Below are 13,306 nucleotides of genomic sequence, written 5' to 3'. Positions count from 1 at the left end.
CGCATTACTTCAAAAATCGCGTAATCGATTTAGCATTAGGGGCGCTATAAAATGTAATTTATACAGCAACTTTAAAACAACTAAAGTGATGTAAAACAGTTATATAAAAAGAATTCGAATCAGAGATAAAGGGATACAAAGAAAACCACGCGCGACGCCTTAATAACAAACCAAGCACGCGCGTTAAAATCCCTCTTTTTATTTTGAGACATAAGGACAATTGCGAAGGACCCCCACAACGCTCGCCCAAAGTTGTTTATTTAGTTTTTCCAAAATGACATCAAGACGATCTTGTAAGGCCCTACTGTGCATCACAATAACTTAACCACGTATTCCACGTCTCTGTGGTGGTCTAACGTTTATTCGAAACTCGTGTACACACACACACACAATTTCACTTACTACAAATATAACACCGCTTCTGATGACAAGTGCCAGTCTCACAATTAAAACACTCCAATTAAAACTTTCATAGAATAAAATGGAGCAGTTCCAGGGTGTAGTATTTGTGCAGTTCAGACATCGCTCAAAAGGCCAGACTAATCGGTGTTTGTGAAATCGTTCACATTATTGTGACGAAGGTAACGGGAGCCCAACACGTCACAGTCTATCCACCCCATTAGAAACAAACAGTCATCTAACAGGGCACAACGGCGATTTTCCGGATTATTGCGCACATGCATTGACATTGACATTCTCTCACACACACACACACCTAAACGAACACTCGTGGGCTAACAAAGCACGCGCGTGGGAAAGCCGCTGCCTTCGCCAGATTCCTGTCGGCTCTTAAATCATCTCGGCCTCGTTTTTCCGATGGTGTCCTTTTGTGTTAAAATCTCTCGCCCGTTAACAATAGCAGGCTTGTATCACGAAATGTTCAAACGAGACCAGCCTTGGCCGTCTGTGACCCTTGTTCACCTACCTGCCGTGGCGGCGAGCGGCGACTTCTGCGAACTCAGGGCGGACCCCCTTCTTCGTGTTACCTGAGCAGATGTGAATAATTCACGAGGTTACATCTGAGGGGCTTTTTCAGTCTTTGCAAAGTTGTTCATATTTCGCAGTCGGACCCTTCTCTTGAAACGTTCGAGGGTCGAGGTCAACCTTTCAATTCAGGTTTATTTGGCTATAGACAGGCTTCACGTTATCTTGGCGTTAGGCGGAATACCGTTTTTATCTTTTGCATAACTGGTTCCCTTCTGATACGGCCAACTATTTATAGCCCGGTCTATTTGTCACAAAGGTGTCGGCTCATTCATCAGTCAGCTTTGCAGGTAGTCCAGTATCTCCAGAGCCTGGCGCTTTTCAATGGAGTTACTGGTGGGCTGTTGACCATGTGTGGTATGATACCGTTAGTGGGGTATACGAGTGAAACACATCAACAAAATAATGTGCTTGGTGAGATTTGCATTTGAAAACACGACAAGCCGGCGGTCAATGGACGCCATCGTGACACTACACCGCAGGCGGCGGCGGTACAAGGAGGGCTCGTATTTTAGGAAGAATTTTTTATTTAAAAGTGAAGGCTTGGCTCTGCACACTTAAGAGCATATAAGTGCTTTCAAATATTTTTTTTAGGAAACGGCGCAACGATTCTATTACTAAATAGCTCCCGTCTGGTAACGGAAATCTTTGGCAAGGATATATTCAATTTTTCGTATTCATATACCATAATGAGACACACACAAGCTCTAATTTGAACATCTCCTTTATAATTGCACATTTTTATGCAATTGTTTGTAATGTAAACGTCAATACTGGGCAATGTTAAATTCAATTCCTCTTATTGATTACCATGCTGAACCGCACAGTTCGCACACTTTCATCTGGCACGCCCCCTTTGTAAGTGCGCTATAGTATCGAAAACGGTAACTGTTGGCAAGTAATGTGTATTCCATTTCTCTTACTCATATGCCATAATGAGCCACACAAGCGCTCTCGTTTATTAGTCTACTATTCTGCGATAATATGTTGTCAAGGGTATCTTTAGTGTCTCTTAACTTATGTAACGAACCACAAAAACGCTTCCATTTGCTCATCTCCTTTATAAGTGCGCTTTATCATGCAAATGTTTGTAATGTAAACGGAAACTTTTGTCACAAAGAGTATCTTCAGTTTCTCTTTACCATAATGAACCAGACATGAGCTTCTATTTGCACATCTCCTTTACAATTAGATAGATAGATAGATAGATAGATAGATAGATAGATAGATAGATAGATAGATAGATAGATAGATAGATACATCTATCTATCTATCTATCTATCTATCTATCTATCTATCTATCTATCTATCTATCTAATTGTAAAGGAGATGTGCAAATTACACTATTGTGCAACTGTTTATAACGTCAACAGTTCAACTTCACAAGGGTATCTTGAATTTATGATATTTAAACAACATGAACCAGAGAAACGCTTCCATTCGCACATCTCCTATACAAGTGCGCTGGTCTGCAATGGAAAGGGTAACATTTGGCAAAGATATATTTCGTTTTTCTTAATTCATCTACACACGTTCTCGGTTATTATACTACTATTCGGCAGCTAGTTACAATGTAAATTCTAAAATTTTGGCAAGGCCATATTCAGTTTCTCTAATCCACATGCCATGTTGAATCATATAAAGCATATGTCTGTATAAGTGCACTACTGTGCAACAGTTTATAATGTAAAAGGTAATATTTTGCAAGGGGATATTCAATTTTTCCTATTCATATAGCACAATGAGCCACATAAAAGCTCTCATTTGCATATCTCCTTTATTGCTGTACTATTTTGCTATTGGCTATAATGTAAAAGGTAATATTTTGCAATGGAATCTTCTTATTGATATACCATATGGAGCAACATGACGCGCTCGTATCCACATCTCCTTTATTACTGCGCTAAACTGTTTATAAGGTAAACATTAATGTTTTGCCAATGTTCAAATTGTCTAATCCATATTTCCTAATGAACCACACACACTATACACGCGCACACTTTTATTTGCTCATCTCCTTTATAAACTGTTTCTGGTGTCTGTTGTTGAACTTCTCTTATCTGTATGTGATGTCCTGTTCTGTTCTAGCAGCTCCAAAGCTAACAAGTCTGGACATTAAGAACTAGCGAATAAACGTCATTCAGATTCCGACAGAGGGTGTATATTACATTTTCCGTTAAATGCGCACAATCATAAAGCTCCAGTCCTTGAAACTCTAAAAAGTAGCAATAAAGAAATAAACTTCAACGAGTCCGAGGTTTTCACGCCACTCCATCAGTTTGATCTTTTCACCTTATTCTTTATTTGAGCTAATGTTATCATCCAAGTTGCATTTGTAAAACGGTATAATTAAAGACGGCATCATGCAAGCAGACCTCAGTGACTCGATTAGATTGAAAGATAAACTGAATTTGATTTCAAGAAACTCCAATATGACTGGCCAGGGCTTTCAGAAACGAAAAAGGGGGCTAAGCGGCGAACGAACATCTGCAGCTCTCCAATCCCAGCCACTGCATACCGGCCAGACTGACCACCGAGACGAACAGAATGGAGCCTCCACTTATTGAAAGTTTGTGTAAAGCTTTTTTTTTTTTATTGAAATCAAAGGCCCGGCGAGGCCCGAGATGATCCAAGCCATGTCATTTCACTTGCGCTCTTATCAAAAATCCACGCTCAATCTGTTTCTCCTCACTGGCCTGAATGAGACAGCGCGGCTGTTTACCTCACATTGACCTGTTCAACTTTACCCTCAAAATAATACATTTACAGGCAACGGGGTGAGGGCTTTGCAAGATAAAACAAATCCCGTTGCTTTCCTGACGGCTTGATTATTTTAATATTGCAAAAGGCTGAGTTCTTGTATACACTATGGCGTTCCCATTTCGGAGCTCGGACATTCCATCGACTAATTCGGCAAAGTAGCGCTCCGTTTATTCCTGTATTTATGAATGCTGGGTGAATAATATCGTAATCGCCGTACTTTTACAGCACAAAGGGATTCCTCCGACAGGTTCCTTCATGCGGGGGGTTTATCTTTAGGAACATTCAAAATGTTTAGACTTACAGTTCTGAGGCATTGAACGTAAAATGTAATGTGTTTACATCTTTAAAAGGATCGTGTTTAAGCGTCAAGGAGGACGGGTGGCGGTGCCCAGAGTTGCATGCGGACATTTGCTGGCGGTGTACGTCTGGAGAGAGAGAGAGAGAGAGAGAGAGAGAGAGAGAGAGAGAGAGAGAGCGAGAGAGTGGTGGGGGGCGCAGGGTGAGAGGAGGGGGAGCTGATGCCTTCCATTCCAGATAGGATTCGTTTCGAGTTGGATTTAAGCTCTCAGCAAGGAAAGCGAGCTGCTCGAGCCCACGTCACTTCGCAGAGCACTTGGATTGTCGTGCTGTGCTGTGCTGTGCTAGCAGGCAGGGCTCAATGCCGCATGTGTGCACACACAACTCGGTCTGACTCTCGGCTACCCCAATGGGCTGCAGCGCCTAACCCGGGATCGAGGCGCTCTTTTTAGTACGGAAGGCGCCCGTCTTCACAACTCTCACGAAACAGGATGGACACCGGCTATTGGAGAGGTTGAATTTTTTCCGAACTAGATAGATAAGGAAGGCCTTATCACGTTGACAGAATCCCCATTTTTACCCTCCTCCTTCGAGATCGCCTGGCAACCTGGAAGTGTTCTGGGGAGAGAAACGCTTTGGAGGCAGCGTTGAGGAGCTCTATGGGTATCCAGTGTGGAGGACGCATTCCTGCTACAAACATAAGACGAAATAAAAAAAGGAAAGCCTCGCGTTCACAGACCTGGATTTGCGCCGCTCTTCGGCTCGACTCGTTGCACAAGGTAAATTAAGGAGCTCGGTGGGCACACGGCGATGTTCGGTGCCGTCCTTTTCGGTGGCAGCCGGCTGGCGAGGTGCACTGTGGCTGCCCTCGGCGTCTTCATAAAGGCAGGGCCTGCACGGACCCTGCTGTACTCCGTGTGGGATTTTCAATGAACTCGGTGGTCGCACTGCCGTCTTCTCGCTGTTTTTCAGCACCGACAACCCCCCTCGAACGCTCTCACAATTACAGGATGACAAGCCTTTGATACCGTTTTCTGTTTTCAGCTTGCCAGAACCAAGCGGTTCGCACATGTAAGACACAAGAACACAGCGAAATCGCCAAGATCCAGTTGTAAAAAGTTACCTCGAAAATGGGCAGATTGAAACCGGAAAGTTGGAATTCCACACTGGACGTTTTGCTGTATAGTTAGTCGACTTTCCCCCCCCCTAAAATTGTATTGCTGTGGGCGTACATGAAGCCCCTTCTTGATGTCCAACTAATTAGCTCGTGAAAGGTCAGTGCTTTGAAATCGAATTACAAATCCGATCTTTTCTCACAAACATCCAATGTTTCAGTTTGTGCAGAATAATGTCTGGGTCACGTTAGGGCGGGGGTGACATTTTTTTTATTCTTCCTTATACACACAACCCCCCCACCCAAAATGACACAACAGAACGGCATTTACTTGAACACGTTTTCAGTTCACAAAGCAATTTGAACACGCGGAAAGTCGATTTAAAAATTCTACTCAAAATACACAGACGGAGTTATGAGGAAATTTTATGTATAAATACTATGAACCGACGGAAAAGAGATTTAAAAAAACAAAAAACAGGCAGAGTTAAAGTAACCCTTAAAAGTGTCCAAGTGGAAAGAAGACTTAGATGTAAGGTTTATATACAAAGAAACCATATATGTGACTTCGAACAAATGCTAAGTAGATCTAAAAATTAAAATCTAAATACACAGACAGAAATCAAATAACCATTAATATATAAACACACATGTAAATGTTCATTTATACATTTTGTTTTTTATATACACTTTAATTAATAGAGTTGTTTCGAAATGAAATAAATGTTAGCTCTATACAACGAAAATTTAGGCCGCAAAAGAGTATTTCAAATGGCAAATAAATTGAAAAACAATACACATCATACAGATTGCAATGTTAGTGCAATTCTTTGTAAATCACCATTTATATTAACACTTTAAGAATATTTACATGCATATATACACGTTTGTGTGTGTGTGCATATATATATAAATGCATAAAATGTATGAATTAACACACAGACATATATATATATATATATATATATATATATAGAGAGAGAGAGAGAGAGAGAGAGGCTTAAAATTATATTAAAAGTGTTTAAAAGTATGATTTTATATGCATATATATGCTTAATTTTAAACGTTCCTTCGACACTAACAGCATTTATTTAAAACAACTGTGCATAAAGCTAACTGTTCAGAGGTATAACAACTATAACGTGTGCTATACTGAAAAATGTATACTAAAAATGTATATTTGGCAAAATTAAACTCTCGTATGATCTCATGAATCTCGTGCCTGTACGATTAGACACAGCAAAACGTACCGAGCTAAATTAAACATAAAAACGCTCTTTATGGTTTGAATATTCCAAGACTGGCGATTTGGTATAAAACTGGATTAGCAACTCCTTACAATAACAAATTCCAACAAACTGGAAATGACTGTAAATTTCATAAGTGTTTGTATTTTATAATTAAATTAATTTGGCCATCAAATGAAATGATACAAAACAAGCCCAAAGTTGCACTTCTTCAGCCACACACACTTAATTACAATGACACTTGTGACATATAGGGATGTATCGAATGACCTTAGGCTGGTGTGTGGAGGCGCTATGTAAACTTTATTATTATTTTTTTTATTATTATTATTATTTTTATTATTTGCTGACGCATTTATCCAAAGCGACTTGCGTCGTTTGATACACTATTGATGACATTTCTTTTTCGTTTTTCCAGTCTGGCAGGTGAAGTGACTTTAATTGATCACATTAAGAAATAGTAAAGTTAGAATGTAACTTAAAGACCATTTGGAAGGACATTTTCAATAAGCACATAAACAGCCTTTTTGGACATTGTAAGCACATGGCAGACTTTTGAACAGTCGTTTTTCTTTTTTTTGTTAAGACCCTTCTTGACACATAAATGTAAGTAAACAACGTAACGTGAAGCAGAGCCCGATGCCTGGAGTTTCCCTGCTTGTGAAGCCCGAGGGTCAGTCCTCGCTAAACTCGCCGCCACTTTGTCTGACTTTGCCGTTGTTGGTTTTTGTGTCGTGTGAGGAGCGCGTGTTAAATTGTTTAAAGTGTCCTCTTATAGCACTTCTGTAATTGCTCGCTTGTTGTCAAAAATCGAATTGACGCTCATATTCTGTTATCCCTGCAGCGGAAATCTCAGCTCAAGGAAGACCCAGAATGGCGGACACCGAGGAAGGCTTCGGACTTCCCAACACCCCTAGTGACTCCGAGTCCAAGGAGCTCCAGGGAGACAGCAAAGCGGAGAGCCAGCTCGGGGCTGCCAGCAAGTCCCCGTCGCCACAGACGACGTACACGCAGCAGGTCAGCCGCATTCTGGGGTGTTCGTTTGTACCTGCAGTGCCACTTGTGAGTGTCGTAGTGTTGTTACGACGATTTGTTTTACTTTGATTTTGAAGATGCACTGAAAAATCACCAGGGTTGTAATGTCAAGTTACATTATGGGTTCGCTCCTTCTATTCGCACACTTTTAAAGTTTACTTTGACACTGTCAGAATTCACTTAAAACTCGAAACTTTTTTTTTTTCTTCCTGTACCCATCTTGTCATTTGTTTCTAAATTTTAGATCAGACACATAGCACTCTGATTTGGCAATAACAATTTTAAGGAGTACTTAGAAATCACACCAAGTAATTTAGTGCCGTCTTAGCTTGAAGGCGGTCCACGAATCCCCAAGTTAATCACCAGGCCACCGCTTTAATGATGTTCATTGTGGGACTGTGCAGCTAACGAGGCGAAAAGACGCGACAACGTTTAGTGACCGTCGCCTCACTTTGTGCCCGGACTTCAATGAGATCCTCGTCATTATTAAAATAAAGTATAACAACGAAAAAAGTGTGCGAGGACTAACGGGGTCTTTCTGAGCAACACACGTCATGGAAAAGTTTAACGGGAAAAGTTCACTCTAAAAAGTTACAAATTTAGTTTACAGTTTCCTGGAGGATTCCGCCAAGGAACAAACACATGAAGGCAAAAACACGAAGTGTTATTTGAGAAAAAAACACAGATGACACAGCATTAAATAAAATGACAGAGATACATGGAAACACTTTTTTTAATTGAATTTAATACCGCCGTTTATGCATTGGGGGAGCAAATAAAATCTCGCACGGCTGCGCCACATGTTTAATTGGTCGATTTCAGGCTGGTCTTCTGCTTTAAATAAAATCAAAACTTCGCCAGTGTTTTTCTGAGCTCTTCAAGTGCGTCTTTTCGCGCGCACACACACTTTGACGAGCAGCTTTGACTTCAAACACACACTTGTGTTGTGTAAACAGACACGAGTACCACACGATATGGAATTCATATTTTATAAATCCTGGAATCACAATTGCACGGCTGACTTTCCAAGCCCAAAGGGGTCGTTCAGTAGCCTGACCAGACCCCACAACGTCTTGTTGTATAGCGCCTGCTCTTTAATGGGGGCGGGCGCAGACCAGTTACAGTACAAATATCAGTTATTCGAATTGTACCGGTTCACTAAATACAGAACTGGTCCACCGATAAATGCAGATTTGTTAAAAACACGCGGAGAGCAAGGCAGAAACGGATTAATCAGAAATGGAAACCAACGATATCTGCACACTGATTAATCGATACGAAGTATGGCCAGTTAAGAGTGGTGGAGATTTACATTTAAAATGCAGGACTTCAGAGTTCGAGTCCTGGGGACCTTTAACATATTGTATAAATGTTAGAATTCCTGTATGAAATGTACAGTTTGCTTTTCATGGACTTGTCTGCATGGTCTCATTTTGTCTTTCTTTTCGCCGCGATCTGAACGCGCACGCATAGCCATTCCTGTGGGTTTTAACTTTGTCTCCTGAAAGAGCCTGCCATTATTCTGTGCTCCTCGCACTCTGTTGTTCCAGGGCATGGAGGGGATTAAAGTGTACCTGCACGAACGGGAGCTGTGGACGAAGTTCCATGAAGTTGGCACGGAGATGATTATAACGAAAGCAGGAAGGTGGGTCTCACGGTCTCGTGTGTTTGTTTCACGGCATGGCACACCATTTTGAAATGGAGCGTTTCTCTTGAATTTTCTCAAGCTCTTGTTTTAATTGTATTTTTCTCCTCTTTGCTTCACCGCGTGTGCGCTTCTGCACTGCAGCAAAAGTCGGCGCGTGTGTTGAACGGCAAAGGCCAAAGGCAGGCAGGCAGCCCAGCTGAGGCCTTGTCGCCGACATCGCCGAGTGTGTTTATGAAAACGCGTTTCTTCGGATTGCACGCCTGCTTGGAAAAGCGCTTCATTTTAATTCGCCTGCATTTAATTTTTAATTGCACAGAATGAAATGTAGATTTGTGAGCGTCTCGTGGAAGATGCAATTAAATAATAGGGCTTGATTATTGTGTGGCTATTTATTTCTGATCCTTTTATTTTCGCTTATTTAAATTCCCACCAGGCGGACATATTTTGCAGACTGTTAATATCATCAGCATGATTTTGGTAACCAAGCCCTTTTGCTTCCAGGCGCATGTTTCCAAGTTATAAAGTGAAGGTAACGGGCTTAAACCCCAAAACGAAGTACATTCTCTTGATGGACATCGTGCCAGCGGACGACCACCGCTACAAATTCGCTGACAACAAATGGTATGTTATACGAAATGCCATAATTTAACTGTCTGTCTGTCTGTCGAGTGTCTATGTGTGTGTGTGTTAGGCTACCAGAGATAACCAAACCGTGCGGTGGTCCCCAGAAAGCAGAGTATGTCTCTTTTGATTCACAGCGGTTCACACGAGACGGTGATGTCGGACTGGTCTTTCCTTCCCTAAGGTTGTTAGCTGCCCGAGACCGCCTGTGCAGACTGCTGGCTTGGTGTGACCGTTGACAATGACATCATTGATTCAGATTATCTGTGGTGTCAAAGAATGGACGACACACAGTTACAGTATGGGACCCCTTGGTCCCATTTCTTACCTTTTCTTTGTTTCATGCCAAAACACGACTTTTTATTTGCAATAAATCCATGCGCTATATTATTACTTACCTGGATCTCAGTTTAGCCATTATTTATTTTTTAATTTTCGCATTTTTGTTGGAGTCACGGTCACATGTCTACCTTCGACAGACAGAATGAAGTCCGCTTGATGCTGGCTGCAGGTGTGTGTGTTTTTAAACAATACAACTGGAGAATCAGAAGATGAAATGCACTTCGATTAAATTACATCAGTCATAATCTGAATGTCGTGTTTTAACCCAAGCATGGTGTCACTTAAGACCCCTCTGCACAGGGCAGGTGTTCCTCTTTAGTAAACCCACCCGTGCGTGTCACTGTAAGCAGACGATGCTCTTACTTAGGGGGTTTGAAGAGGAATGCCACCGTCTGACCTACACGGGCTCGCATCTGGGACAGGGAACAGTGCAGGGTGTCAAACTGAAGAGCGTCAGTGTCACAACGAATTAAAAGGACACCGACGTTAAAGCGAGCGGCCCATCCCGGGTCAAAAGTCCGAGGGATGAATACGTCCAGTTCTTACCGTGTTAGTCCACCCCAGCTTCGTTCCATTAATCATCTGAACTCATGTCGAGAGCCTCCCCACAATCTGAGCCCCGCTCGCCTTGTGGTTTGTGTGCGTTACGCTGATTTGTAATTTGAATAACTGATAGATAACTTCACATAATGGGGATTTGTAGTACAGGCTGCGGTTTCAGGGCTTGTCACAGACATGCGCCGTGGAAGACAAGAACTCCACGTGACGTGACGTTGCCGCGGAAGACGACCCTTCAGGTGTCACTACGGCTGTTCGCTGAAGGCGTTTTCGGGGCTCTAATCCGTTACAACAGTTGTCTGAACAACTGGGGCGTCTTGTTCTTTAAAGTTCATATGTCGTGGTCTGGAGAAAACAAGGAAGACGGAATGTAAACTTTATTTGATTAAAGTATAGACCAGGCGAAATTCGACTTTTATATTACAAAACATCTTAATGATAGATCGTTAGATATCGTGATACTGACATGAGCTGACTTTACGGAGATCCAAAAAGACAAATATTGTACTTACAGTAAAGCAAAAGAGTCTCAACAACAACAACAAAAAAAAGCGCCCTGGGAAGAAATCGACCTCTTCACTGTTTGCTGCCTTCTCACCCGCCATTCGCTCTCTTCAACAGGTCCGTGACAGGGAAGGCTGAGCCCGCCATGCCGGGCAGACTTTACGTTCATCCCGATTCGCCGGCGACAGGGGCCCACTGGATGAGGCAGCTGGTGTCCTTCCAGAAACTCAAGCTAACCAACAACCACCTGGACCCCTTTGGACATGTAAGTGGACAGTCGGGCACTACCGGGGGGTTTAGACTGCAGTATCACAAACGGGCCGGCCCGGGAAAAAATGGCCAAAAGCAGCTCGAAATCGAAAGAGATTTCTGTACTTGTATGTGGTGCATAGGGTTTATAATAATAATAATAATAATAATAATAATAATAATAATAATAATAATAATAATAGTAAAAAGAGAAAGTAATTTCAGTAATTGTATGTGATAATAACATTGGCACTTAAACATAAAAAACTATTTCAGTATTATTATGTGGTGAAGGGATTACTGTTATTCCCTATTATACTATTACTCTCATTATTATCATTATTATTATAGCAGTTAAAATAGAAAACTATTATAGTATGTGTATGTCTTGCATAGGTTTATAATAATAATGTTATTATTATTACTATTATTAGTTAAAAAGAAAAATCAATTTCAGTAATTGTATGTGATAATAACATTAGCACTTAAAACACAGAAAACAATTTCAGTATTTTATGTGGTACAAGGGATTATTATTATTATTATTACTATTATAGCAGTTAAAATAGAAAACTATTATAGTATTTGTAATTGTTGCATAGGTTTATAATAATAATAATTATTATTATTAGTATCGATAGCAGTTAAAACAGAAAACAATTTCAGTATTTATATGTGGCACTATAGGGATTATTATTATTATTATTAGTTAAAAAGAACACTATTTCTGTATTAGTACATATTGCCAGGGATTGATATTATTATTATAAATTCCGCCTGCAGACAAATAAAGTTGTATCTATTATTATTGATAATAATAATATCAACAACAGTTAAAACTAGAAAGCTATTTTAGTATGTATATGTGGCCCAAGGGATTATTATTATTATTATTATTATTATTATAACACAACAAAATGTCCAGTGTTAACACTTAACAGAGTACATATAGAGAGAATGGTCCCCTATAGACACTTGATGTGTTCATTTAGCACTGGGTTGCTATAATAATAATAATAATAATAATAATAATAATAATAATAATAATAATAATAATAATAAACATTAAAAGAAGCAGTATTAGCAGCAGTAATCGTAGTACTGAGTTTTCTACAATTAACTCATACAATGCATGCAGTGGTATTTGCTGATAATAATTACGAATAATTTGTATAGACTGGCATAATACTAACATCATAAGATTAAGGAACTTGCTTAGCATTTATTTACCACAATTAACTCATATAATACACAAAATGAAATGTATTCACTGATAATAATTAGAAATAATGTCTACAGACTGGCATAATATTAATAATAAAGTCATAATATTAACAACAAAACTTCGCATTGCTCCACTTATAAAGTTCAAATAGCGAAATGTATTAATTTACAATAATTGCGCAATTTGTGTATAAAATGTCATGAAATTGAATTCTTATATTAACGGACATATTTCATTGGTTACAAGACTTCTGTACATTTTGCATTTAGAAATTCCGGCTGTTCGGCTTAAAGCTAACACAGTCATTTATATATTTGGAACTGCAGTGTCTGTAATCATACGAAACCACATTTTTATCACAGAGATTTGTTTCTATAAAGTTCGCTACGAGCTCAAGTATAAAATATACAAAACAGTTTACTCTTTCATTCTAATGCAAACCTATATAAATCTGACGGAAACAATACAGAAATATAAATGCAAGTTATTTTTTGTTTATTGAAATGTGATCTGGAGGGTAAAGTGAACTCTCAAATGTTTAGGTCTTGCACGTAATTTGGTGGAAGGGTTTGGCGTTTATATTTACGAAAAGCTTTTCTGTACCCAGTTTCCAAATAATTTATCTCTACGTCTTTTTCTATTGGTGAAAACATCTTTCTTCTTTAAAAACGACGGAATGTTTTGTGGAATTTTAAAATAAACGACTTCGGTGTGTTGTT

The 13,306-nt window shown here is 39.9% G+C and overlaps 1 protein-coding gene and 1 long non-coding RNA gene across 6 annotated transcripts in view; one reads left to right on the top strand and one right to left on the bottom strand.

Moving 5' to 3' along the window:
* LOC120541051 overlaps positions 1 to 1,398 on the bottom strand; it is a 79,860-nt gene extending 78,462 nt beyond the window's left edge. Inside the window, exon 1 of one of the 2 annotated variants that reach the window (XR_005635936.1) lies at positions 926 to 1,398. This is a non-coding gene — a long non-coding RNA (uncharacterized LOC120541051). The remainder of the gene's footprint in view (positions 1 to 925) is intronic. The other variant, XR_005635937.1, reaches the window with a different exon arrangement.
* The window catches only part of LOC120541050 (T-box transcription factor TBX5-like), a 112,266-nt gene that overhangs the window by 36,990 nt on the left and 61,970 nt on the right, over positions 1 to 13,306 (top strand). Inside the window, exons 1-5 of one of the 4 annotated variants that reach the window (XM_039772315.1) lie at positions 4,287 to 4,823; positions 7,250 to 7,422; positions 8,991 to 9,085; positions 9,590 to 9,709; positions 11,231 to 11,378. In XM_039772315.1, the coding sequence (XP_039628249.1) occupies positions 7,279 to 7,422; positions 8,991 to 9,085; positions 9,590 to 9,709; positions 11,231 to 11,378 (507 nt within the window). In that variant the 5' untranslated portion in view covers positions 4,287 to 4,823; positions 7,250 to 7,278. Of the gene's footprint in view, positions 1 to 4,286; positions 4,824 to 5,299; positions 5,319 to 7,249; positions 7,468 to 8,990; positions 9,086 to 9,589; positions 9,710 to 11,230; positions 11,379 to 13,306 lie in introns of those variants that run through there. The other 3 variants (XM_039772311.1, XM_039772314.1, XM_039772312.1) reach the window with 3 other exon arrangements.

This window comes from Polypterus senegalus, chromosome 12 (genome assembly GCF_016835505.1).
Source record: "Polypterus senegalus isolate Bchr_013 chromosome 12, ASM1683550v1, whole genome shotgun sequence".
NCBI classification, from domain to species: Eukaryota; Metazoa; Chordata; class Cladistia; order Polypteriformes; family Polypteridae; genus Polypterus; species Polypterus senegalus.
This window is presented reverse-complemented; position numbering and strand designations above follow the sequence as displayed.